General features: G+C 38.6%; 1 protein-coding gene across 5 annotated transcripts in view; it reads left to right on the forward strand.

The window, feature by feature from the left end:
• slc12a7b (solute carrier family 12 member 7b) overlaps window positions 1-27,841 on the forward strand; it is a 62,266-nt gene that overhangs the window by 21,077 nt on the left and 13,348 nt on the right. For all 5 annotated transcript variants that reach the window (XM_014982615.2, XM_014982616.2, XM_014982618.2 and 2 more), the window contains exons 2-14: window positions 11,771-11,862; window positions 12,494-12,625; window positions 15,176-15,322; window positions 18,451-18,505; window positions 21,324-21,454; window positions 21,674-21,915; window positions 22,004-22,215; window positions 23,391-23,558; window positions 26,060-26,158; window positions 26,378-26,435; window positions 26,698-26,872; window positions 27,028-27,146; window positions 27,290-27,388. In XM_014982615.2, coding sequence (XP_014838101.1) covers window positions 11,771-11,862; window positions 12,494-12,625; window positions 15,176-15,322; window positions 18,451-18,505; window positions 21,324-21,454; window positions 21,674-21,915; window positions 22,004-22,215; window positions 23,391-23,558; window positions 26,060-26,158; window positions 26,378-26,435; window positions 26,698-26,872; window positions 27,028-27,146; window positions 27,290-27,388 — 1,729 coding nt within the window. The remainder of the gene's footprint in view (window positions 1-11,770; window positions 11,863-12,493; window positions 12,626-15,175; window positions 15,323-18,450; window positions 18,506-21,323; window positions 21,455-21,673; window positions 21,916-22,003; window positions 22,216-23,390; window positions 23,559-26,059; window positions 26,159-26,377; window positions 26,436-26,697; window positions 26,873-27,027; window positions 27,147-27,289; window positions 27,389-27,841) is intronic.

Consider the following 27,841-nt stretch of genomic DNA (forward strand, 5'->3'; position numbering starts at 1 on the left):
AGGTATTAAAAGGAGCGGGGGCAACCTGAACAGTAGCTGCAGTGTTCAGTGAACGAAACAAATCAAGTCAATTCATTTGTGTGGAAAGTCCTTGGATTCTAAGACACAAATGTGGATTAAAAATGCTTAATGTGTAAGCTTTGTTACCTTGTGTAGTCTGCATCATTCAGCAGCACAACCAATCTCTTCAGACATCTGAAATTTACACAAAGTGACCCATTTTTAACTTTAGATTTTGCTGTAGCGTTTAATTTGCTTTCATTTACACTCTACATTTGAATAAACACCCTTAATCCACCCATTTGTTACTCATTAAGATTGCAAACTCAACAGATTATTGGATTTTTCAGAATGAGAGTTGACTTGCAAAGTGAAGTGTGGTAAAAATATTTTAAATACATTTTATAAATAACTGAGAACAACCTTTTCCTGATAGTTTTTGGTAAAACTGATTTGGTGTGTTACTAAATCCGCCTTCCTGTTGATTTGATAAATCTGCTTTAAGCTGTGCTTCGACACATCTGTCAGTCTAATGATGGTGGCAACAGATGTTCACTTTGGTCACATGGACTCATGAAGCCTGGCAAAGCTGTTGCTGGTGATGTTTGGATTGAACTGATATTCTCAGAGATGTTATTTCTCAGAGATGTGTGGATGACTCAGGGTAATGAGTCAACGTTCGTCTCCTTGGTCACCAGCACATCTCACACTGGCAAAGGGCATTCCTTTGATGGGCATGTGGCCAGAAGACAGGAAGAGGAAGTGAAGCTCCGCTCTGTGCTGGCTTTAACGCCATATCCTCCTCAGGCCTTGACATTGCCTCTTGTTTTATAAAAAGTTCAGGATAAGCCTAATCTGGTTAAGTGATTAGTGCCCACTTCACCTGCTCTCTGCCAAACAGATTAAATGGCAACTAAAAAGAACAACAGTGGGGTGCTAGGTTGACCGAGGTAATGACTGGGGCAAGGCTTTGTCTGCTGTTGTCCTTTATATTTATGTGGCTGTCTGAAGTGTTTTGCGATGAGGAAATGTAATATCAGATCTGCATACTTGTTAGAAATTAAATGTTTCAAGTTCACTGAGTATTAAATAAATCAAATGAATCACCTTGTGGATCTGATGAATGCTGGCTTTACTGTTGGTTACAGGTAAAGCTGTATAGGTTGTTTCCCCTGCAGCGAGCTGATGGACTAATTGTTTCACCCTGTGACATCTAGGAGGTCTTTCTGTCTGTACTACAGTTTTCTGCTTCCTTTGCGTTCTCTGCTCCTCCCCTTCGGTGTGTGTTAACTCTCGCTCGCACAGCTGTGACAGTGATCAGAAGCTCAGGGAGCTTGTGGGGAAGAACTGTGTGTGCTCTCACGCGCATGCCTGTGCCTGCAGGTCTGTCGGTGGGAGGGTGAGGGTGCTTTGTGATGCATGGCTGATGTCGCTGACTTTGTCGTCACAGCCACTTTATACGCACACTCACACACACAAACATGGACACATACTGTCACAGAAATAGCTTATCCTCACATTATGACACAGTGCAGCCAGCTTTCCTGACTTGTGCACGTCAGTAGAAGTATCTTTACACTTTGGACCACCGTTACTGGAGTTCCCCAAGGACCACTGCTAGGACCCTCTCCCCTCCATCCCCCTTTTTTAGCCAGGCTCCTCAGAATGGAGCACAGGGGCAGCTCTCGTCGGAAAGGTAAGTTTTCCCCATTTCATGTAGACTTTGAGTTGCCCTTTGCTAGTACCTCAATACTTTAGCTAATAAATTCTAAAAAAAAAGAGAGAGGGATATATGCATTCTGTTCACTTTGAGAATAATTTGATCATTTAAAAAAAAAAGTAGGATTAGTGTCCAAGAATAATTTCCAACTTTCTGTAATTTACCTGAACTGTATCTAGTCTGCTGTCATGTCTGATAAGTCTCTTCTTCGACATCAATTCCTCCACTAAAGACAGAGTAGCTTTAAAATGAACTGTAGTACCCTGAATGAAATTATAATAAACCGATAAAAGAACAGAGAATGAAATGGCTGGGCTGTTATTTATTTGGACTCTACATTAATTTATGATCTGGCCCAACAAATTTCACTTTAAAGTTGTTGGCCAAGCTTTCCAACCAGTTAAAATTTTTTTAGGCAAAATCAATTTTTGATTTTTTGCTCCTTCTTTGTTCTTTTTAAAACATTTTTTATGTATTTATTTATTTAATCGCTTGTAGTGACAGTAAAATGCATTTTGGCTGGGAGAGAAACATTCTCTGTTCTTCATCTTTTACATCAGCTCTTGGAGTTCTTGGTACAATAAACTGGGATCTAACATTGCCAGTGTTAGGAAGCTTACTGCGTTGTCACAGTCTGTGGCTTAGCGGTTATAAATAGAGCGCGTGGTCATTTATTACCACGAGAAAGGCTGAGCCTAACTATTAGCACATCCCTAATTTACCTGGTCTGGTACATTTGGACCAGCTGCTAAGCTAAGTGCTGATGAAGTCTGAGAGCAACACCATCTTCTTGGAAACAACGACAAAACAAGGAACAAATGAGAAGCTCATCATCATTTTGTCACAAGTAGCCTTTAAGATGCAACTAAAGAGGAAAGTTTCTTTACTTTGTAGTGATGGGATTTTTAAATCTTTTATGGATTGCAATTAATTGGAACCGCCAGAATAAAATAATCTTGTGTTGCAAAAGAGCTACACATGAAATACTGTCAAGTAGAATTAATTACAGAAATTATTTGTTTCTCAAAATCCTGTAAATATTATCAGGCAATGGGTTCAGCCTCCTAAATTGAAGTCACTTGCCACTTTGGCTGTCTGACAGTGTTATTGTAAATTCTAGAATATTGTATGTATGTAATTGAGATGCACCAAATAATCAAACAACAAACAGAATCAGACAATTTTTCTTTGACTGGCTCTGATTGGTGATCAAAAGTTCCCATTTTGAACAATTAGATTTATTTTCTTCTTCCTCATTAAATTAATTAAAACTGCAATTTTTTTCCCTACAACCTACATGTAGTTTGATGGTCTGTTGTAAGCTCTGTAAAAACCAGGAAATATTTCCCTTGCATTAATACATACATTTGGAGAAACTTGTATATTCTTAGTTTTCTGTTGGATTTGAATATTCTTCTAGTCAAACACTGCAGCACAGTTATTGTTTGAAACATCAATGATCTTTGTTCAAACATTGGTCTTTGTCAGTCATCAGATCTACACTTTATTGCTCCTTGGGAAAATGTTCCAGTTAGTTAAATTATGCAACTTCAAGGTAAACTGGTCAACTGCATAAATATTTCATTCAGATATTCAAAGTATTAAAAGTTGATGAAACTAACAACAAATATTTATTCACGCTATGAACTAAAATGTCTCCAGATTTATATTTAACACTGTTTTTTTTTTTTGTTTTGTTTTGTTTTGTTTTTTTTTGTTTTTCCACTCATGCTCTGCAGGGGTTTTAGACCAAATGCACATTTTGAGTTGAGCTTTTATAGCACAGGAAGTATCTGCCCAACACCTGCAGAAATAGAGCATGCACACACACAAACACACGCACCCTCTCTTAGCTCATCATTTAATCCACCTGCATTTATTCGATAGCAGACACCAGATTTAAAAAAAAAAAAGATATATAGAAAAGTGCATCCTGTTGGTTTGTGTGTTTAAATAGTTTTTGTAGAATTTGATAATTACCAGTCTGAGAAAATCAAGGGAAATGATCTCTTTTCTCTTGTCTGGCCCATCTCTCACTTTAACCTTTGGATGTGAAAGAAGAGAGCACATTAGCAGGGAAGGTGACCTTAAACAGCAGCATGTCCTCACATTCCCTCTAAATCAGCTGTTTTGCTATTAGTAAGTTCTCAAATGTCGATGTTCCAGCCTTTATACGGAGCATTTATTGAAAGTCAAATATTACACTTCGAAAAATACAAACACAGAATTACTGTTAGTCAAGAAAATCTCCATGTGAAGGATGCAGAATGAAACCTAACAGACAGCTGGAATGATGCAGACAAACCACAGCATCTGTTTAATACACAAATGTTTTATCATGGCTGCTACTGTATAGAAAACTAGACCAAGTCTCTCAGGACTGTTTGCTGCTGCACAAACATCAGTCAATGTTTACATCTCCACCTTTAATACTCCAGATCATGTGGAAGACCGTTTAACAGCCATGCTATGCTACGCTAGCCTCCTTATCTTTTGGTCTCACATGTCCTTTTGGAAAAGCACATAATCTGCTGCAACAGTCGCCATATTAATTGCAGCGTTTGCCATCAACAGTGGCAGCTGGCACTTTCGCCTTGTTTGGGACACTGATGTGCAAGTGCAACTTAAGGTCACTGTGGGATTTATTGACATGGATGGGACTCGTGGACCACTTGAAATTGTTTTTAGCTTAAAAGGGCATAGCACCACAGCTTTGTGTGTGCAGGAGTTTTTTTTTTCCTTCTTGGTATTGATGACATCAGAATGCAGATGATGAATCATAGAAAAGTAAAGGTATAATCCTAGATTTACTTCTTCCAGATGCCATTCATGCTACAAGACATTCTGACATCAACTGCATAAAGGTTTGAGAAACCAGAAATCTGGAAAGTTTTCAGAAAGATTCAGCCTCCAAAAAAATTATTGTTCAAACAGCATGCTCTTCAATTTTCTTCCATATCTGTAAAGACATCCCATTCTAAACATGAGGAGATGATGTGGACAGCTCTTGTATTTGTACTCCTTCGTATGATGAGGCGTAGCACTCGCTGATGATGTAACCACTATGTCGGCGGGTTTTAAAAACAGAAGCATCACCTGCCCTGATTTGGAAACAGCAGAGCCTGTTTTAGCACGCTGCCTTGTCTCAGAGGAGATTTAGCCACTGTCAGTAAAGGAAATGATTACCTGTGCTGAGTGCTATGTAACTGAGCTAAGCTCTGACTGACAGGCTAAAGGTTAGCTGCATTCCTCCTGCCCAGTAGACATCATCTTTAAATCCATTCTCTTACCCACAGTTATTGAAAAACTGTTTCCTCACTTAATACGGTCTGCAGTCCTGTTCAGATTGTGTCGAAGGCCTGCAAAGTGCAAGGGCGTAATGACATTGTCAGTGATTACTAGCAAGCTAAGCCACTCTCCAAGCCTCTTATTCCCCCTACAGCTGGATCAAGTGGTAAAAGTTACTCATGAAATGCAGCCGGGCTCACCAAAGGCTGCTGCGCTGATACATGATGGAGGCGTGGTTGAAGTTGGTTGATCTTAAAACCATTGGGAGAAATAAGAAGCATCTTCTTCAATACCTGGGATACAGTTTTTACATGAAATCTACATTCAGTAGTTTCTAAATTATTTGTATTAATTTATTAAATCAGATATGTTCAGAGAAAGATGAGTTATGGTGGTGCATGTACTCCAGTAGGGGTATTTTCCTGCTGCTTTTCCTGAGGTAACAGATTTTTCTTAGTAGCAGAAGTCCAGCAAATGTGCCAAAATTTGCTGCATTATCCCTCCCACAGACCCAAAATATATTAAGTACGATAAAAGCTAATTTTTCTATTTAAATTGCCTCTAACGTGTGCATGTAGTAAACGTAGTTACTAAAATGAATGGATGTCGGTACGAAGTTTTCAGTTGGATGGAAGTCCAAGCATGTTGGATGTGTGTACTTGGTTGCCTGTCCTGTGTGTATCTATGTTGCCCTGTCCAGGCTGTCCTCTAGCTTTCACCCAATGATGGGAGTGTGTGAGTGGTGAATTGAATTGTATAGAGTTGCCGTTTGGTACTCCTGTGTCTTCGATTGAATGTCAGATTAACAGTTTATTATGGAGGACAGATCCTTCAAAAATGGCAATAAATAAACTCATTCTATATTTATTAGTTTTTATATTTATTGTAAATTTTTTTTAAATCACGCATAGACTTATTTTCTCTTGTAAGATTTCCTCTTTGCATGTTCTCCCCTCCTGTTTTCCCCTTGACAGAGATAAATATTTCAACCTGGAGAGACTTATGGAAAAAGATGTGATTAAATAAGTTTTTTGAACATGAATGAATTTAGTTTTGGCGCTCAGACATGTAATGGAAAAATTTACAATGATCTCCTCGTCCTTTTTCTGCTTTAGGTTATCTGCATAGTCTTATCATGATTGGTTAAGTTGCTCTCACATAGACCTCTACAGTGTCATATAACAGTAGGGGAGAGGTTCTTGATCCTGGAGACTTACTGGAGGTTACTTCCCCAACCCTGAACTTATCTGCCCTCTTTAGCATTAAAACACAACCCCTTTCCTTAACAATAGACAAATGGCAAGACCATCTGTATTGGGCTCCACAGAATCCCTGGTACATAACAATCAAGGGTTCACACCTATATTCCAATCGTGTGTCTCTTCTCTAACCAGAACCTATGAAACGAAGCCAAATCCACTGTTAGAACAGACTCAGCAGACTCCTTTGACTCTGTATTTCTGTTCTCACCTTGCAAGGTTTTAATAAATGTCTTATTTCTTCTTATCCAGACTCTTGTTAAAGTAATTTTTCCATGACAGACCTCAGCAGAAGACATGAGCACTGTGAATTGCAATACACACGAATGAGTTGCTTGAGATGAAGTTAATATACATCTTACCCACCAAAAGAGTTTGTTGTGGCCAAGGCCAAAAAACAAGGAGATTAGGTGAAGAATGAGGGAAAGAGATGCAGGAGAATGAAGGCTAGAGGTGGAGAAAAAGAAGGAGAAAGAATGTGAAGCTGGGAGATAAAGTCCAGCTGAGGGGTATGATGCAAGACTGGGAGATGACGGCCAGCTGAGGAGAGGGAAAGAATATGGAGCAACCAAGAACACAAGTGCGAGGAAGAGAGGAGAAGCTGGGTGATGAAGGCCAGCCATTGAGCAAAATGACTTCTAGCCGCAGGATGAAGGCAGACTGTGCAAGGCTGGGAGATGATGACCAGTGAAGGCCAAAGCTGAGAGAAAGTTCCTTGGATCTAAAGAGCGTTAAAGGGGAACAAACAACTGAATGCCCAGGTCAGCGACCACTTCTGTGTGCAGGATGAGAGATGGGAGGACTGGGTTCCTCCAGGAAAGGATCAGGGAACAGTTGTGTGATGAGAGGCGTGGCCCAAAGCTGATATGCTGCAGCTGGGGCATGATGCTGGCAAATTTACACCTAAGCTTCATTTATGATACACTGTATAGTAAAATAAGTTGAAGAAAGTTACTGTGTTTTAGATTTTGGATGCAATATTCAGCACATTAATTACTTTATTATGCTTTTTTTTTTTTTTTTACAATTTTGGCAAAATCTTTTCTCTATACCTTTATGTTTCAGTCTCAAAACAGAACTAACTAACCCTATATGAACTTACATTAAAATCATTTTAGTGACATTATGCAAGTGTTAATATCACATTTAAGATATCATGCACAATTTTGCAGCTTAGTTCAATAAAGTTTTACTTCACACATAACCTGGCAATTTTTTTCCTTCCAATATGTTGTTTACCTTTCAGTTGAAAGCCAAAGCTCATGTCAGGTCATCCTAAACAGAACTATTTTGACTTGAAATAGTTTTAATAGATTGAATAATTATTAGCTCATGCAACAGTGAAAAGTGAGCTGCATAAAATACACGTATTTTATGTAGCTCACAACTGTACAGTTGCCAATATCAACACAGTGATGTGCACAGCAATCCTGTTAATGCAAAGACAGTATTATATAATTCCTTGCTGTCTGGATAAGTCTGTTTTGATTGAATGAAGGTTCCTGGGGTTTTCTTTTATCCAGAACACATAAAGATTTATCTATCTTCATATAAACAACACAATTCCCACTGTGTGTGGCTCAAAGCCTCTTAAATGATCAAATTGAGCAAACCAAAACACACAAACTGTGGCAGAGATGTATTTAGATCAGGAAAAAAGCTATTTTCTCCCTTCATATGACATGTTTAAATTGGTTTCTGCTAAACTCGCATGTGCCTACTTCCCTGAAGTCAGGGATTTCCCATAATCCCAAGGCTTTCATTTGATAGATAAAATGGATAAAGTGAAATAATAAAGAACTCTGCTAGCTAAGGTGCTTTAGTCACTCAGTAAAACTAATCTGAGTGAAAATTGAGCTGAATTATATATCAAATCGTAATTGTCAATATGAATGTGCAGTATTCCAACTGTAAAATAAAAGGCTATAACATTTCAGGCATCATGCTTTTAAATTCTAATTAGATGGAGTTTCTTTAACACACTGCAGAAAAATATGGAAGTTGTGTCATTTGAACTGTGATCTTAATGAGTTGAATACCTTCTCATCACTTTCTAGACACTTTTTGCAAGTATCAGTAAAGCTAGTAGTTCCTTTCTGCACTGGACAGCCAGCAGTCTGTGTGATCTGATATTGTGCCTAGAAATTATAAAGATCAGTAGTAACAACACTTATTAGCTCTGAGTATCAGTGCTGACGTGTGCAGCTGTTTTCCTGCTTAGTTATGATTCCCATAAAATTTATCAGCAAAGACTCAAAGGCATTCTGGTGGGATAAAACTGCCAATTCTCCATTTAATAACTCTTTACAGCCAAAATATAAACAGCATTTTCATCCTTGTAAGGTTTAGTTAGCTACATTTTCCCTCATATTGTTTCTGTTTTCTCTTGAGAAATGTACATAACCCTGTAAAGTTGATCCATTCTGCTCTTGTGAATTTATTCCTTCTTCATCTCTTAGCACTAAAATACACTGAAGATGTGTTATTGTTGTTGATGATGATGTTGTAACAGCCTTCCAGACCACTCAGGTCTTCTGGTTCTGGTTCTGCTCTGCATCCAGAACCAGAACCTTACATGCAGAAGCAGCATTCAGCTTCTATGCACCACAAATTATCAGGAAACTGCAAAAACGCTGAACCAAGTGAGTTCCTTTAAATCAAGTCTTAAAACCTGCCTGCTTAGAATTGCCTTTGATTAGTAATAAGTGAAACATTGATCAACATGTTTGACGTGCATGTCTGCACTTGATGATTTTGCCATTTGACAAAATGTAATGTTAATTGCTTGTTTCATAACTGACGTTTTAAACAAATAATCTTGACATTCCATTTTCTCTCTATTTTTATTGTGTAGTTACTCCTGTCTGCCATTTGTCTGCATCTTCACCCACGTGTTGTTCCTCTTTGCTTCCATTTACTGACCATAAAACACATTGTAAATCATTGAATGTTTGTTCTCTGGAAGTTTATGCATACACATTTTATTATAACCTTTGTTGCGTGGCGACGATGGCTTCAGATTTGTTTTACTCCCTTTGAAACTGAAAAGGCAATTTGATGTATTCAGGGGGGGCATAAATCTATTTTCTTCCTTTATTTGTTTGCTTTGTTTGTGATTTGTTTTATGTTGCTGCCTATCATTGCCAGACATCCCTTAAAATTAGATTCTTAATCTCCATGGAGACTACATGGTTAAATAAATAAAAAAATATCTCTACATGGAAACATGATAATTTAATGTAATGGATGTTTGCGCTGAATCCTGCTTTTCCTTCCCATTGTTGTGTGTGGAACTTGTAGTACTCAAGCACATGCTTTGTTTTAAGGCGGTAAAACAAATTGCTTGTATTTCCTCCACATATTTTGCAGATTACATTTTTCTACTAATAGTTTGACTATTTAACTCTCCTGTGCTTGCACACAGAGTAGACTGAGCTCTACTCTGTTGCATCCTGGTGGGGATAAAATAACCTCACAGTTGCTTTTTATAAGGTTTTCATTTCTGGTTTCTATTGATCTGATAGGCTGATGTGATCGCACCCCTGAATTCCCCCTCCCCAGTACCTCGCTGTTCGACCATGTCAGATAATTGATGATTTTTAACCATCAATTATGGTTATCACACCCTCTATTATACTAACAGAGGCTACTGTCATATTCTGCTGATGCTTCACCCCAAGTTTTTACCAGTTCATTAAAAAAAGAGTTTTTTTTTTTTATTAACTCTTCCCTTGCGCTCTTGGCCATGCTACTTCCCGCTCGCTCTATGTTACCTAATCAACAAGAATGAAAACGGTTAACTGATATGCCGCCCATGAGGAGATGCCACCCTGGATGGTTCTCTGTGTTGCCAATATCAGAAACCGCCACTGGTGACATATTTTGGTGTCGAGTGTTGAAGCAATTTTAAAAGGAATTTTTAAAATGCCTTTTCCCTAAAATAAGTATTTTAGTTTTTTTGTTGTTTTTTTTAATTTATTAGCTATGTTTAGCAACTGAATGGAGCAAGTCAAGACAACATGTTAGTGATGCCCCACATGCCACTGACTGCATTTAGGCCAGTATTTCTTAATTCCAGTCCTCACGCTCCCCTGCCCTGCATGTTTTAGGTGTTTCCCTTCTGCCACACACCTGGATTGTATCTTTGGGTGATTAACAACCTTCTGCAGTACTTGAGGATTATGCAATCATTTGAATCAGCTGTTCTGGAATAGAGACGCATATAAAACATGCAGAGCAGGGGGGCCTGAGGACTGGAATTGAGCAGCACTGATTTAGGCTAACATTAGCATTTTGGCTAATTGTAGCTTATACACTAATGTTTGAATACTGAGTGGAATGAGTTCATATTGGCCTTCAAAAATTGATACTCCACATTCTATTGACCACAACGTAGCTTACTTCAGCGTTGTTGCTAGTTTTTAGGAGCAGAATGCTGGGTTCCAACCGACTTGCACACTTTGGCAGGCCCCGTTTACATTTTTTCAAAAATATTCTAGTTATTATTATTATTGTTGTTGTTATTATTATCAATGTTATTATTATTATTATTATTACTTCTGTTCATTTTATTATTACTATAACTACAGTGGACCCTTGGACAGTTCAGTATTCATGGAGTTTGTGGAGTTTTTTGTTGAGAATATATGATTTATTTTTTTTTTTTTTATGCAGCATGGGAAGCTGTAATACCTAGGTGCAATGCTGCTTGATATGCTATTAGCTGGCATTTAAAGCAGCCAGTCCCATCCAGGAGCTCTACTCATTTTCCTTTGCGCTGATTTGCTGTTCCCCAAAAGTGGAGGTATGGAAGATTGTAGGTACCATCTTCTGTGGTGGTCCTGGGACAGCTTATAATGTATGTTAATGGATATTAAGACATATTTGGTATCTTAACTATTAAAATAGATGGACATAGGCATCCTTAGAGGAGATCTCAAGTATTCGAGGATGATTATGGTTTCTTACTCTCGCTAGTAATAGTAGTAGTTGTAGTTATTCTATAAATTTGATTGTAATCTCAACAAAAGTTGTGTAAGCTCAACAACCTCTAATGTTTTTGTAGTGCTTAAAACCTACCACTGCATCTTTTTATATGTTCCAAATCAGATACAATTCTATTCTGTGATGTAGTTTGGAATAACTGCTGCTTTGTAGTGGCTCACTTATCAATGATGTTCATTATGTTGCCGTTTTTCCCATCATACCCTCTACTATATTAACTGAGGCTGCTGATGCCTCACCCCAAGATTTTACTTGTATGAATTTTTTTTTTTTTTTTTGAGAGCGATTTGAGCCTCTTAATGTGTATGAAACACATTAAGAGGTCGATATTACTAACACTGCATCATTTCAGTCCATTTACTTGTTAGTCCATATGGAAGAGCTATATCTGACCCTGTCTGCTTCTACAGATTGAACTGAATCATTTCCTGGATGTGACCCACGTCATTTATGAAAGACTCCTTTGGTTATTAACTTCCCCTCCGTTTTCTTCCCCCAGGTGATGGCGTCCCAAAGGAAAACAGTCCCTTCATCAACAGCGCAGAAAATGACAAGAACAATTATGATGGCACCAACATGGCACTGTTTGAGGTAATTTCTCATCAGTATTACTTGTTTAGAAGTCCATCACTGGTCGGGATGTTCATAGAAAAGCTTATGTGTTAGTAAACACCAAATGTGACAGATTATTAAATCCTCAGCCTGAAAAAGCTGCATGTAAGAAGCCTATTTTGCTGCTAAAACTGAATGCATTTTCACCCATGAAGCCATTCATCTGCAACACCAATACTTTGCTCAACAGTGTAGAAAGTTTTACAATAGAACTGCTCTGTTTTTTAATGTTGAGTGAGCTGAAGCTGTGCCAGGTGTGTTTGAGTGCCATGTGGCAGCCTGGCTGCCCTGTGGTCACTGCGTGGAGGAACCACTGTGCTCTCTGTTTTCTCCACCCTGTGTGAAGCTGATCCAGCTGTGCTATTTCAAGACACTTTGAACAAACAGGGAAACCAAATATTGTAATATCCTATCTCCTCCTGCAGGATTTCATTTTTCTTTCAAATTATTGCTGCTCTGTATTTAAAGGCAAGTACAAAAAATGCATCCAGAACAAGTTCAAGACTTGGACTGAACTCAACTCTTGTTTTCCAAATAGGTTATATGTATCATCTTCTAGAAGTGAGCGGGTTGAAAAGGTAATGTGTGATTTTACACTGTCTCATTGCAGGAGGAGATGGACAGGCACCCCATGGTGTCATCCCTTCTTGATAAACTGGCAAACTACACCAATCTCTCCCAAGGAGCTCAGGAGCACGAGGAAGCTGATGAAGAGGAGGGTACCAAGAAGAAAACCGTTAAGGTAAAGCAGACACAGTCCGTATGGTGCTTCTAGCTTTGGTTGACATGGTTGCATACAATTTCATTTTAACAGTTGTTCTTTTAAATCTGCTGAACAGTCGTTACATAACGGGGTCTTTGACCCATGAATCCAAGCTGTTGGTTTTAATCTCCCATCTTCCTCCGGTTCTAAACTTGTCCCCCATTAAACCATCTTTGGACGTTCTCTGCTTATTAATACAGTGTCACATTTTAATGGATGGGTTTTATTTATTTCGATTCAGAGGGAGTCGAGCTTTATCAGGACATCACTTAGTACAAAAATAAACATCTGCAGCACTCTTCTATGCATTTATTCACCACTGTCCATAGTTCATTTTTCAGGTTCCCCTTTTGGATTGTTCATTCTTTACGTCTGAACTTTTTAGGATCAAAACTCTCTGACTGTTTTGCCACAAAGCGTACGGATGCTTTTCTAACCACAGCCCCAGTCCCTTGTCAGTTTCCCCATCACGTCCCCTGCATAGAAATCGGCCTTGGACACCTCCCACTGGCTCCCAGAAAGTCTTGAAATGATTGGAAGAAGTGGACGAGTTCATGAAGCAGATACCTCAGTCGCCCCTCTTCGTCTGGAATAGCTAGTGACTAATACCATAACTCCATTCATGTGAGGTGAATTCTGCTCTGTTTTGGGTTTTTCTTTTCTGCACGTTGTTGCAGAACACAGTTTTTTGAGGATTGTTGCTCTTTCTGAATTGAAGGGATAAAGACTTTTTGGAGCTGTTGTTTCTGACTGGAAGCTAAAGAGTTCTATGTTAATGGTTCCCTTGTCATTTACATGTAAGTCTAATTTTTGTTTGGGTTATAGTTTGATACTAAAAATCATTTTAAGACTGATGTTCTATAACACCAGTCAGATTAATTATACAATTACAACTGATGCACTTTCAGTTGGAGTATGAATTACAATGAAAATTACATTTCAGTTAATCTCATTGTCAAAATGTGAACATTTTTTAGTTCAAGGATTTTGTTATTTTTTGATGGTTTGGGCGTATTAATAATTACAAGCTGAAATTAAATTCCCAGAAAACTAGAACATTACATAACCAATAAAGAAAATTATTTTTGAAATGTTCTGAACGTAATATGGCCGTCACAGTCATGGGACTGCTGCTGACTTAACATTTGTCCAGTTGAGCTCAGTCCTCCACCAGCAGGGTGGTCCTGAACGGCTGTTTTTAATGGTGCTGGCTTTTCAGATTTCTGAATACTGGGTTAGTCATGACAAGTTGATGGGAAGGAAAAAGTGTACAGCAACAGGGATAAGTTGGAGAGTATTTTTAAGCAAAACTCGTTCAAAAGAATAGAGGGGAAGTCACATGGTGTGGATGTTGGCTAGAGAACTTCAAGAGCCTCTACACACAACTGTATCCATGAACTACAGCTGTTGCATTCTTAAAGCCATGCACAGCACAGATCAGATGTGTCTTAATGAAGTAAAGCACTGCTGTTCAGTGATACAAGTGAAAATAAGGATTAACTTTGAAAATTAAATTCCAGAATCTGGATTAATTGTGACGAGCCTCAAGAATCCAAGAGTCTGCCCGAGTTCAAGTTTCCACACTTCAGAGAGTTGTAAAGTAAAAAAGTAAAAGTACTTTGTTATTGTACTTAAGTGGATTTTCCAGGCATATGTACTTTACTTGAGCAGTTATCTTTTTGAGGACTTTTTAATTTTACTCCATAAATGTGAAGAAAAAAATCAGCATTTTCTACTTCTTACATTTCGTCTTGTTTCTTCCATGATGAAAAAAATCTACTGCTCACACAGAAAGTGTTATAGTGTCTATAATTCACGATTCAGTTGGATGCAACCAAAGCAAAGCAGAAGGAGAACACAGTGGTATGAGAAAAACAACATGGATGGAGACTTTAACCCGAGTTTCATCACAAACAGAGGAACACATTCAGAGGCAAAATCCATTCCCCCCTCTATTGACTTATTTTAAAAAATCCTGAACAATTAGTGATGAATGCGTTGTTTTTTCTGTAATCTAAATGATCCTGGTTGAAATTTGGTTCAAAGAAGAACTGGACCGTATCAGTATTTGGTTACTTTTTTTTTTTTTTACCAACACAGTCTATGTTGTCAGCAAAATAAACAAGAAATATATTCTGTACGACTAGAACGTAAGTATTTTAGACTTATCCAAAGTCTTTCTGTATTCTTGAAGGTGAAAATGACTTTTTACTTTTTGTACTTAAGTACGTCAAACCTTTTACTTTTTCACTTTTACATGAGTAAAACAATAAAAGTGTAAAACCTGTACTCTTACTTTTTGCTAGAATATTTTTTTCCACACAAGTATTTATACTTCTGCTTAAGTAGAGAATACGAGTGCTTTTGACTCTTCAGTGACGACTTTGGCAGCCATGTCATGTGCTGGCACTCAATAATCTGCCAAAAATACCACATATTCTTTTTCACTGATCTTAAGTGAGAAACTGAATTGTGGGTTTTCTGTTGGCTGTAATCATCAGAAGTATAACCCTCCCTCATCTTCTGCAGAGCCCTCAGATGGGAACCTTCATGGGTGTCTACCTCCCTTGCCTCCAGAACATTCTGGGGGTCATCCTGTTTCTACGCCTTACCTGGATTGTCGGCACTGCCGGCATCTTGGAATCCCTGGCAATCGTGGGCTTGTGCTGCTCATGCGTGAGTATTTAATCACTGTGATTGACAAGAGCCTGGCCTGACTCTTGACATGGAAATCATCTGTTCTTTCATGAGGGATTTTCAAATAAAGTCCTTAGTGTGGTGATGGAAAAGCTCATTCGGTGAAATCACTCATCCTGAGTACAGTAAGACATGAGCGGGACTTCCTGTTTCTCCAACATGCACTCCTTGTCTTTGTAGATTTCGCCACCTTGACATCTAAATCTGTCCATCTGAAAAATGTCAGAAACCCAGTGACACCCACATGATGCCTATATTTGGCTGTCCCACTGCAGACTGTGGATTATTCCAGATTAATCATGGAAAGTACAAACCTGAAAAAATGACAGTAATCTCAGTGACACACTTTTGGGCTGATAATGAAATTCTCTTCTGGGATCTCCAACACCACCAGTGAAAATGATTCTTAATCAAGAAGCCGTCGTTCATTATCCCGTCCATGACTGAAAACACTTTGACCGGTCGCTTCCCGTTACACTCAGTTTACTTCATTGCCCAGCGTCTTAATGCTGCACATTTCTGTAGGATGACATAGCTCCTGGTCTACTCTGACTGGAACTCCACTCCCTTATTAAAACCTATCCAGAGTGCGTTAGCAGGGTTAACCCTACCTTACATCCCTGCCGTTATGTAAGAGAGCCAGCTGAGCTTAGTCGAACAGATTAACGTTCAGTTTCACTGCTTAGATCACATCTGACTTTGCACTAATGGCTCTGCATCAGCGACCTTCTTATAGGTCTCATCCTACAGACATGACATGCGGAGCAGTGTAATCTAGCCATCGCTAAACCCAGCTGCAGGGATCTCCTGAAAACACGATGAAAGCTCTTTCACATTACCTAACAGCAGTTTGGCTTCATATCTGTTTCAACAATGTTTTTTTTTTGTTTTTGTTTTTTTTAAATCTTGTCTCATTCTTCTCCCATTTAAGAATTTTTATCCTCAGATTTAAAGCACTGTATTCCTTTGACTTCATCAAACTCAAATGTTTTGTAAAGGGATATCCATATTAGAATCTTTTTTTTTTAATTTTTTTTATCAATTTCAAAATCTTAAAATGAAATCCATAAGGGGCACCAATTACATACAGGTCTGCATTTGACATGTCATCACAGAAAACTTCAAAGTTAATGCTCTTAAACCTGGTATGTATCCTTAGTCATTCTACCTTGCCCCCTCCCCATTTTTGTTTACTTTGTTTTTTCTTTTTAAGAAGCACTTTTCAGACAACACACAATACTTCACAAAAGATAAAAACAGGAAGGAATGAAAAACAACATGAATAGTCAAAAATAAATCATTAGGTAACTGCAGCCAGCTCTTGAACATATTGTACAAAAGAAGTTTTGCTAACAGAGGTGATATTGGCTTGATAACTGAGGAAATACAATTATAGAACTGAAAAAATTATATGGGTTAACTTAATCATTTTAAGGAGACTAGATTCTAAAATCCAGATAAGAGAGAATCATACAGGAATTTAAAATGCATATAAAGTCAAAATAAAAAAGCAATAAAACTACAGATGTAATTCATTTACTGAATTACATTTACATTTACTAAACAGTTTTTAAAACTGAAAGTTAGATAAAAGCCAAACTAAAAAGGACACGTCATAAGTAGGGGTGCACTAATTGCAGTTTTTTTGGCAGATCACTGATTTTTAAAAAGCCTGTGCTTCTGATTTAGACAAATGCAGGTTCTTTTTCTGTCTGAAAAGTTGTTTGATAAAGCAACAAAATTCCTAAGTAGACCTCAGTGGGGTGAACATTGTTAAAAGTGCATGTGGAAACATGTCAGTCAGCCTCTCTCATGGCACAGTAAGAGAGGCTGATTTGCAGACCTTTGTGGTGGTATATAAGATCGGCTGATCACCCAAAATAAGGAGATGTTATCATTTCAACTGCTCTCAGATTACAATACTGTACACTGTGCTATGAATAACATCTAATGAGTTAGGACAAACAGATGGATTCAGTTCTAAAGCATGTCATGAGTTCCTCATTTTCCATCAAGGATGCCATTTCTTTGGATTTCCAGTCATTTTGATTCCTCTCCTCTCTAGGCCTTTGTGATATCAGGAAAACATGAATTGCAATGTTGTTGCTCAAAGTGTGATTGAGTGACTGTTGCAGTGATAGTGTTGATTGCAATTAATCCATATTTCCATGACTTTTCCACCTTTAGAATGTCTCCACAATTTTTTGTGACACTTTGAAATCTCCTCCTGTTTCAGGAAGTTAGAACAAATAACATTTTAGATATGATAACTCACCAAAGATCCCATCCACACAGTTCATTACGAATACAATTTTTTTGTCATCCATATAATATTTGTTTACTTTTTTCAACCTCTCAACATAGCTTGTAAAAACAAATGTAGTCAATTTTGCATTTAAAGTTACATTGTTGGAAACTTTAGTCTTCCAACAATGGCTTTTTCAGTTGAGCTGTCTGAGTTTTAAAGTAACCAACCCAATAGTAAGAGGAGATTTCAGGAGTAAAAATGTGCTTTCTAGAGCTGGACTGTCAGTCGCTCTGCTCAAATAAGAGCTGCTGGATAGCTGCTTAGGATTTCAGTGGAAACTGTGAGCTGATTGGTTTTAGTCCAACATGTCTGTCACTTTAAACCGGACATCCAGCAAAGGACAAGAGGTTTATATTTGCTGTGTCCTTGTCTCTGCTCCTCCTCTCTTCTTCTTTGTAGTCTTTTTGTCCTTTCCTTTATGCTCCACTTTTCTCTTTTATTTCAATTTGATGTATTTTTCCTGGCTTTTGTCTTCCCATCAGTCTCACTTCATTCCTCTCTTGTTGTCCTGACCTTCCTGTCATCCGGAATGTACTGTTAGGTAACAGGCTAATGTAGCTCAAGCGCCTGAGAACCATTTATGAGACTAAATGCCATATTAATTCCATTGTTTGAATAAGCTGGAAAATTCACTGAAACAAAAAGAATAGAGGCCATGAAGGTCTTTGGTTATAATTTTATGTTAATACAGCACGGAGAAGGTTTTTGTAGCTTGAAAATAATTAACGAATGCCAGACACAAAAGAAGTTTCAACCTTGACAATTTGATCTGAAATGTTTTCTCTCACTTTTGCCACAGACGATGCTGACAGCAATATCCATGAGTGCTATTGCTACCAATGGTGTCGTACCAGGTAGGATGTTTATTATTCTGACGTTTGGGCATTTTTTTGTGATTATCCATTTTGATGTTGCAAGTGTGATTAAGACTGTCCATTTTACTGAGACCCTTAGAAAACATAGGGGGAATTTTTTATACTTTTGCATTCCCTCGCAATTATGTATTTATTTGTCAGTTCATGCAGCGTTTCAAATGCTGGATGTCTTTCTGCTACAATATAAAGTTTTTCAATATATTTGTTGTTTGTGAACTGTCTGATGGTTTCCTTTTCTTCAGGTACAAATGTATGTGCAAAATGCAGTAGGCAAAACAGGTCAAGCGCTGACTCCCATCCCTACTCTAAGACACAATTATGAAAGAGAGAGATAAAACAAATATACAACTGTTCTACTATTTTTGAGTTGTCTTCACAGGTTAACTTTGCCATTTGATAGTTTTGGTTGTGTCTTTGTTTTGTTTGTTTTTTTGTTAGTTGTCTGAATGGTTAATAATGTGACGTTTTCATCTACAGTCCAGTATTTACCGAAAGATATTACAAAAAACATGAACCTGCAGTTCATAAATCGATTTTCAACCAGTTTTCTGGACCAACGATTTAAGACTGTATTTAAACACATTTTTAGAGAGACTTTTTAAAGTCTCACTAAAGTCATGTGCAATTTTAAACTGACATTTGTTATCACTGAGAGTGTATACAAACTAGGCCAAGATGTATTTGCTAATTTATTACGATGTACCACAAAAGTCTTGCCTGGGAATACAAAACCTTTACGAGGTAACGCAAAAGAAGAAAATTCTCCCATGTTCCCTATGGGGCTCCATACCTTTTTGACCAAAGTCACATGAGATAATAAAATAGGGCTGGACGATATGGCTGAAAACCTTATCACAATATAAGGGTTTCATATCAGAAGATATAATTAATAATTAATTAGTTTTTTGGGTTTTTTTTATTTTAAATATCTAAAATACTGCCAAACTGGTGATGTGCCCTTTCCTGTTTTATCCACAGTTTCCTCTCCAGGTGTTGTATTCATTTTCTCCCTTCGCTCCATACCGTTGTTTATTATTTTAAGGCAGTTTTGAGGCACGGTGACAAAACCTGAAACTGCTGCGGCACCGGTTACTCAACAAGTTGTTGCTAGGTAACCAAAGAGTGAGTGAGTTAGTTGATGCCACCAACCATTCTTAGCTGGCAGTAAGAGGTAGAGAAGCTAAAGCCTTTTCCCAGAATGCTGTGCTGTTCTGGATTGAAGTTCAGTGAAATTATTGAACGTTGTATCGGACGTATAATTTATTGATGACTATATATATATAAATTATTGATTTATTGTCCAGCCCTATAATTAAATGTTTCTTAGATGCACTGATCAAAGTTTTGTGGCTAATTTCTAGCCTGTTATTTGTGAAGTTTCTCACCGGCTAAATAAAGTTTGACCACTTCTGATTAATATTTTTTTATAAAACATTATATTGAGTTAAAAGAACAGGATCTATATTTTTCTTATTATTCCTTCTACTAGCGGTTATTAAGTATTTCTATTAGAAGACGACAAAATCTGTGGGTATGAGAGCCAGTGCTTTAGTTTATGGTTTTATTGGTTAAATACAAAAGAAAATTTAGAAGTTACTTTCTGAACTCTTTAGCTTCTTAAATTAGAAGTTAGCACAACTAGCAGTTAGTTCCAAATGTACTGTCCATACTTTGCTTTTATAATCTTTAAAATTTCCAGAAGGTTACCAGGAGTTCCAAATCTGTCAAGTTTCAAGTCAAAGTTTGAAAGCTTGAGATGATAAAACTAAGCAACTTTGTTGTACTCTGTTCAGCCTTCCCGTCCTCTACTAAAAGTCTTGTGCACTCTTGAAGAGTAAATTAACCACCAACATGAATCAACATATTATGGAAAATACTGTTTTTTTAAATACTTTTTTACATCTTTCTGATTCTTCTGATCATCTCACCAATCAGAAAATTTAATATTTGGATTAATGACCAATTCATCAATGCAGATTAAACTGAAAATGATCCAACTCAACCCCAATTTCCTTAACCCTTTCACGCATGAATTATGATCCGTTGTGTCAGGATTTTTTTCCAATTTTTTTTTCTTAAGGCATAAAACAGTAGAAGGAGGGACCGGGTCGGTTGGCATGCTTTTATGTCTGTCGGCCATATTGAATTTAACAAAAATAATTTATTGCATTTGCAGCGGATGGCCAGTAGTTGATAGTGTATTTTATGATGCATTAGTGTCCACTTCAGTTGTCTGTGTGCATTATAACATAAAAATCCACAAGAAGCACAAGAAAATAGCTTTTAGATAGCTGTCCACTGTAGTGACCACTATGCATGAAAGGGTTAATTTAGGTGATGAGCAATCAGCCCATACTCTCACAGGAAACCAATTTAATCCATCGATCTTATCTACTTCTACAAAGGCCTGAAAATCAGCCCGCCCACCAGGTCATATCTGTATGTGCGTGGTTTATAACAGTCTAACAAATGTTGCCAATTTAACGTCTTTGATGCTATATTTAGCAATTGCTTAGACAAAAATAAGCTAAAATTGGAATCAGCAGGTCCGGCTTATAAAGATGCGTGATCGGCCAGAAAACTGTGATCGGTGCACTAATATTCTTCAATATATTTTATTTGTCTGAGTGTGACAGCAAATGAAACAATATCAAGATGGTTGTGTGATATAGTTGCAGATGTGTTATCGGAATTTGGTTGACTGCTGGAACAGTCAACCAAATATTTTTGGGTTTGTTTCGGAATTGCTTCTCTTCCTGATTGAAACCTAAAAGTTGCTGTCATTGCTGTTCTGCAGCTGGAGGCTCTTACTACATGATCTCCAGATCTCTGGGTCCAGAGTTCGGCGGAGCAGTTGGTCTCTGTTTCTACCTTGGAACAACCTTTGCGGGCGCCATGTACATCTTGGGTACAATTGAGATTCTGCTGGTGAGGGGAAGCCTGTTTTTACTTGGATTATGTCTATTTATCAACCTACATGTAGATTAGTTCCTCATTTACCATCAAATATCAAGGAATTCTGCTAACTTTGGAGGTTTTCATTATGTTTAGAACTGAGTGTGTATCAGACTAACCAAAGAGGAACTGGGGTGTTCTCCTTTGTCCACTTAGTAGGTTTAAAACCTGTCTCTTTATTCTCTTCTCCAGACCTATATTGTGCCTCAAGCAGCCATCTTTACTGCAGAGCGAAAGGAAGATCAACTCAACGCCCTGCTTAACAACATGCGTATCTATGGCACGATATGCCTTTCGCTCATGGCAGTAGTTGTCTTTGTCGGGGTCAAATATGTCAACAAACTGGCTCTCGTCTTCCTGGCCTGTGTGATTCTCTCCATCATTTCCATCTACGCCGGAGTTATCAAGTCCGGTTTTGATCCACCGGATTTTCCGTGAGTTTAGCCTCCAGGGACCTCCAGTGTTGTCATTGCAGGCCTTTTATTACTGTATTAAGTGCAACTTCTCTCTTTTTGCATTCAGTGTCTGCATGCTGGGGAATCGAACACTACAAAACCTTCAATTTGACAAGTGTCTGAAGACGGAAATCATAAATAACAACACAGTCTCCACCCAGCTGTGGCGTTTGTTCTGTGATGGCCCTGAGCTTAGCTCCACCTGCAATGAGTATTTTGTGAACAACAACCTGACACTAATTCAAGGCATCCCTGGCCTGGCCAGTGGGGTCATCTCAGGTGAGTCTGTCATGTACCTTCTACGGACTTGCTCTAGATTATATTTTCTCAATGTGTAATCCACTTAGAAGAATTTCTCCTTGATTTCTCAAATGAGGTGGCGATCACTGCTTTCAAGTGTAATGAAGACACTGACTGCTCAAAAGCACAGTGTAAAAGTGCAGTCACAGTGTAAAGCTGTGACTTAACATTGTGTTTAATTCCATATCCCAGCTGCCTCAACTGATGGTTTTACCTCAGCTCTCTAAACTAAAAGCTAGTAAAACACTCCCCTCTAGAGGCATTGTTTGTAATCCAGCAGTACCTGAAAAATGAAGAGACATGGACATGTATGAACATGCATGTTGGATCTCTGTACAAACAACCAAAGTCATAGATGGAATGACTGGTCGTCATACCACCAAAACCATACCATTCTTTGGTGGTATGACTTTGGTTATCATACCACCATGGCTCTGCCATCCTGAGTTAGCTCAGGTATGAAAACACTGTGCCAACTCTGTCCATGGCTGTAAGAAACGAGTTTTCCTGCCAACTGTCAGCACAAATACATTCCCTGCATAGTTTGTAACGAACTAGGACAAGCATGTGCAGGTGCTGGGTGATTCCATATGTAATCTTTTTTCTCACCCTGCTTATGTGACTTGCTCTTAACCTTTTCTTCCCTAAAAAATATTCATATTTTGCTGATTCATTATTTTAATGTAGCTTGGATCTGCTGTAAATTTGCTGAGCCAGCCAAACACGCTTTGGCTGGCTCAGCCAAACGAGCCAGCCAAAACCATATAATTTATCTTAAAAAATTATTAATATTTTGTCTGAAAAAAAAAGATATTGTTCTTAAACAATCAGCCGGTCTCATAATCAGCCTGGAGAGTGAATACTTTTCTTATCAAGTAGGACATTTTCAGGAGTCTTTAATCAAAATGTCAAATGTTTCTTTAAACCTTCATAGAGACTCTTTTAGGGTTTTTGAGTGTACCAGAACTGACAATGAATCACTTTATCCTTCATAGTTCATGACTGTTCAGCTATTATTATTTCTGATTAAATGCGCTTCAGTTGATTTAGCACAATCTCAAAATCAAATGCTTCAATTACCAGTGGTCCATGTAGACGTAATTACTACATCACACCTTGGGTCTTGGTGGTACTCATTTCTGTGTCTGTTGTAGAAAACATGTGGTCGGTGTATGGTCCACTTGGCATGTTGGTCGAAAACAAGAGGCTACCATCTGTGGGAGGTATCGACCCTGCTAAGGACATCTACCTCCCCTATGTCGTCAACGACATCAGCACCTTCTTTACGCTGCTGGTCGGAATCTACTTCCCCTCAGTCACTGGTGAGACTGCCGTTCAAACCACACATCAACATACATTATAATGACCACTGGTGGGAGCTGCTAATTACGGGTCGTTACGCTAACTCCAAAGCGCTAATCATAAATATTAGGTCCCCTAACACTAAAGCGCTACAACAAGGTATTTAGAGGAAGGTAATGCTGAAGTGCTAAAACACTAACTTCAACCATGCTGACACTCACCATGTGTCAATGACAAAAACGTGTGTTGCAACATAGTATATCGCCCTCAGCAGGCTCAAATTTGTCATTACACACGTGCAGCTTCAAGAACTACAAGGATTAGTTGTAAAGCGTGGCTGTTTAGAGATTGTTGGTACACAAGAATAATCTGGAAAGATATGGCTGACTTTTTTCAACAAAAAATCTAAATTACTTTTATAAAAATGTTAGTTTTATTTGGAATGTAAAAATCGGACCTTATTTGTACAGAAATTTTATGTTAACTTTATTATTTATGATAAATCTCATATTCACACCTCGAAACATCTGCAGTAAAATCCTAATTCACAGATTTTATTATCTTCAGTTAGGCCTGTCACAATAAACAATAAATCAATTTAAACGCATGATAAATGAAAATTATCAACGTCATTTTAATTTATTGGCTTTATCGTTCTTCCTGCCTTTTTCTCTTTCTATTGATGACACTGGATGAAAAAAGGCTGAACTCTGGTGCTCTCCACTGACCCCTCCCTTCCTCATGTCCTTAGCATAAGGGAGGACTGAACTATTGCATCAGGTAGTCGGATTTGCCCGTCTTCTCTATCTAAATCTAATGATTATTGAAGGGCAATATAGCACTCTGCACTCTTTTGGTTGAATGCAGTTTTTATTTCCACTTTGGTCTTATGTTGTGTTTATTTTACTTTTTTTTATTCCAGTGCATTTTTTGTTAACGGAGACTGAGAACCCTTTTTATTTTTGTTTTTGGTTGTTTTGTTTATTTTGTTTACCAGTTCCAGTGTTAAGTATCCTTTTGAAAATAAAGTGTATTAGGGCTGAAACGATTCCTCGAATGATTCGAGTACCTCGATTACTAAAATTCCTCGAGGAAAATTTACCTGCCTCGAAGCTTCGTTAATTTATGTTTTATTAGTTAGCGCACCGTGTTCCGGCCGGGACTTCATTTGCGTTGCGCGGAGCTCTCACTTCCGCCTCTGAGTTGTTGACAAAAGCTAAGTCTCAGCGGCATAAAGTCCAATCTTCAAGATTGGCCCGTGGGGATTTTATTGATTGATGATAATGCCCGACTTTTTATCGTTTTTGGGGAACCAATAAGCATCCTTAAAATGACTGGGGGAATGCCTGGAGTACGGCAGCATTTCTCCTCCGGGGCTGCTGGTTGAAAGCGAACGGCGGGAAGAGCGCTGAGGTGAGCGGATAGCCTGAACAGGGCGGGCGGCTGAGTAGCTGATGCTTACCGTGTAAATGTAGCTTTACCGACGAACCGCACAATAAATTTCATATCCCGGCCTGAAGAAACGGGTGGCGGAGCGCATCGTACATGGCTGGTAGATGAGTTTCTGAGTGACCAGTGAAGGTGTCGTAAATATCCCGTATTGCTTCCCCCCGTGTTCGTCCCCTGGTCTAACGGTTCGTCAGTCCGCTGGTCTATTTCCTCCCCTCCTCCCCATCTTACGTTCGTTCATTCGCCCTCTCCTCCCAGTCCAGGCGGCATTTCCCGTATTTTCAAACCCAAAGCGTGACAGGTTAGGTGGCAAGGTGAGTTTAATTAATCTATTAAACTCACTGAAGATGAATACATAAACTAAAAGCTGGATTGTAGACATTTTTTATAAGCATATTTGTGAGCCTGCCTCTTTGTTATTAAATTCAATATAATTTCAGATTTTTCTATAACTTTTCTTCTGGTTAACTTAGAAAGTGAGCTATTATTGTTACAGGTTAGTTTTCTAAACTACAAAAAAGCAACTGTTAGGGATGCTCAAATATGAAAAATTGGACTGATATTGATATCTGATAGTAACACTGGTATTATGCCAGATTTACCAGTATTTCATTTTATAATTTTTTTTATCCGATTACTCGATTAATCGTAAGAATAATCGATAGATTACTCGATTACTAAAATATTCGTTTACAACACCCCTAAAGTGTATCTATTTTTGGCAGGATATCTCTTGCATTATTATGTCATTACCATTGCATCAGTTTAATGGTCTTCAAACAATATTATTGTTTATCGCAATAATTTTTGAGACAATCGCTCGGCAAAATTTGTTATCATGACAGGCCTGTCTTCGGTTAGACACAGGACTATCAAGAGTCCTTGGAATCAAGTTTGCTAAACGTTTTCAAAGTTAGCAAAAGGGCTAGAGTGGAAAGCTAAAAATTAGCTCCACTATTAGCATTAGTGGAACTAATAATAAACAGAAGTGTGCTTACCACTGATAATGAGCAACCTGTGTGAACTTGTTCAGTCTGGCGTGTGTGATTTTCTGTGATATGTTGAACTTTAGGTATCATGGCCGGTTCAAACCGCTCCGGTGACCTGAAGGACGCCCAGAAATCCATCCCTATTGGAACCATCCTAGCCATCGCCACCACTTCCTTTATCTGTATCCTTTCAACTGACACTGCTGCAAAGATGACAAAATTACACTCAGAGACATGTGGAGAAAATGGTTAGCACCAAAGTTAGATCATTAGAAAAAAAGTTTTTTTTCCCCAATGATCCTAATCACAGGTCACACAGCTGTCAGGTAGAATGTTTTTCTTGAATCTGTGTGAAGCTTTGCTGGTCCGTTGTGTTTATTTGCCTGAGCTGTTCCTGCCAGACGTCTCCGGTGTGATTCTCTTTGGTGCCTGTATTGAAGGAGTCCTTCTTCGAGACAAGTGAGGGTTTAAACTGTCCAACCCTTTGTTTAGGGAAGAAAATATGTACTGGAAAAATTTAGTTGATTAGTTCTTATGATAATCTCTATCATTAATTGCTCCACAGAAATGAGGTGAGTCATAAAAACTGAAGTATGTTTTTTTTTTCTTTCTTTTAAAGCCAGTTTTTAGCTGTTGAGGTTTTAGTTTATTTCTCAAATGAATCCAGATAAAATAGGAACAAACATTACAGTTAGAATACCTCGCTTGTTTATTTTTGCAGGTTTGGAGATTCAGTGAAAGGGAACCTCGTTATTGGCACCCTGTCCTGGCCGTCTCCCTGGGTGATCGTGATCGGCTCGTTCTTCTCCTGCTGCGGAGCGGGTCTGCAGAGCTTGACAGGCGCTCCTCGACTCCTGCAGGCTATTGCAAGAGATGGCATCGTCCCTTTCCTGCAGGTTGGACACAAACATCGATCCAGTCGGAGCAGTCTTTATTTCAGTTTGGATTGGCATCAACACCAGGCTAACTGTGTGTGTGTGTGTGTGTGTGTGTGTGTGTGTGTGTGTGTGTGTGTGCGTGTGTGTGTGTGTGTGTGTGTGTGTGGTTGAAGGTGTTCGGTCATGGGAAAGCTAACGGAGAACCCACCTGGGCTTTGCTGCTGACGGCTGGGATCTGTGAGATCGGCATTCTCATCGCCTCCCTGGACGCCGTAGCTCCCATCCTCTCCATGTCAGTACTTGTTTACGGATTACTTACTGTTCTCCCCTCTATAAAAGCAGATCATCACTGATCCACTAGAGTATCCTTATTTTTAAAGCCAATTTTGAAGTCATAAAGTGGGAATTTAGGAGATTTTTTTTCTTGGCTTGCAGGTTTTTCCTCATGTGCTACATGTTTGTCAACCTGGCCTGCGCCGTTCAGACCCTGCTGCGAACGCCCAACTGGAGGCCCCGTTTCAAATACTACCACTGGTAGGTGTTCAATTGTCTTTTGTTACAAGATCATTGGAGATGAACTTGACTTTGTTTAATGGCCCTCTTTAAAGCTGCAGTATGTAACTCTTATAAAGAAAATGTTTTTCTACATATTTGAGACAGATAATCTGTGAAAAGATCGATCTCCTCCACATCTTCCCTGAACTACTACTGAAGAAACACACCGCTTCCAACCTAAAACAGCCAGTCAGAATGAGGAGGAAGGGCTTAGCACTGTCAATCAACCTCATGTACTTGCCTCTAAATGTGCTAATGGCGGAGAAAGAACTTTACTGTTGCAGGAAAACCATATATCTGTTGATATTGGTGGCCACGTTAACTAGCCTGAGCATTCAGAACATGCTATGGTAGCTACAGCATGCCAGAGTGCAAGGAGAGGAGGGGGTGAATGAGCAGCACCACACAAGATGGATTGACAGCGCTAAGACC

The sequence above is a fragment of the Poecilia mexicana genome, unplaced genomic scaffold (assembly GCF_051168715.1).
Source record: "Poecilia mexicana isolate PSO_F unplaced genomic scaffold, ASM5116871v1 scaffold_20, whole genome shotgun sequence".
NCBI classification, from domain to species: domain Eukaryota; kingdom Metazoa; phylum Chordata; class Actinopteri; order Cyprinodontiformes; family Poeciliidae; genus Poecilia; species Poecilia mexicana.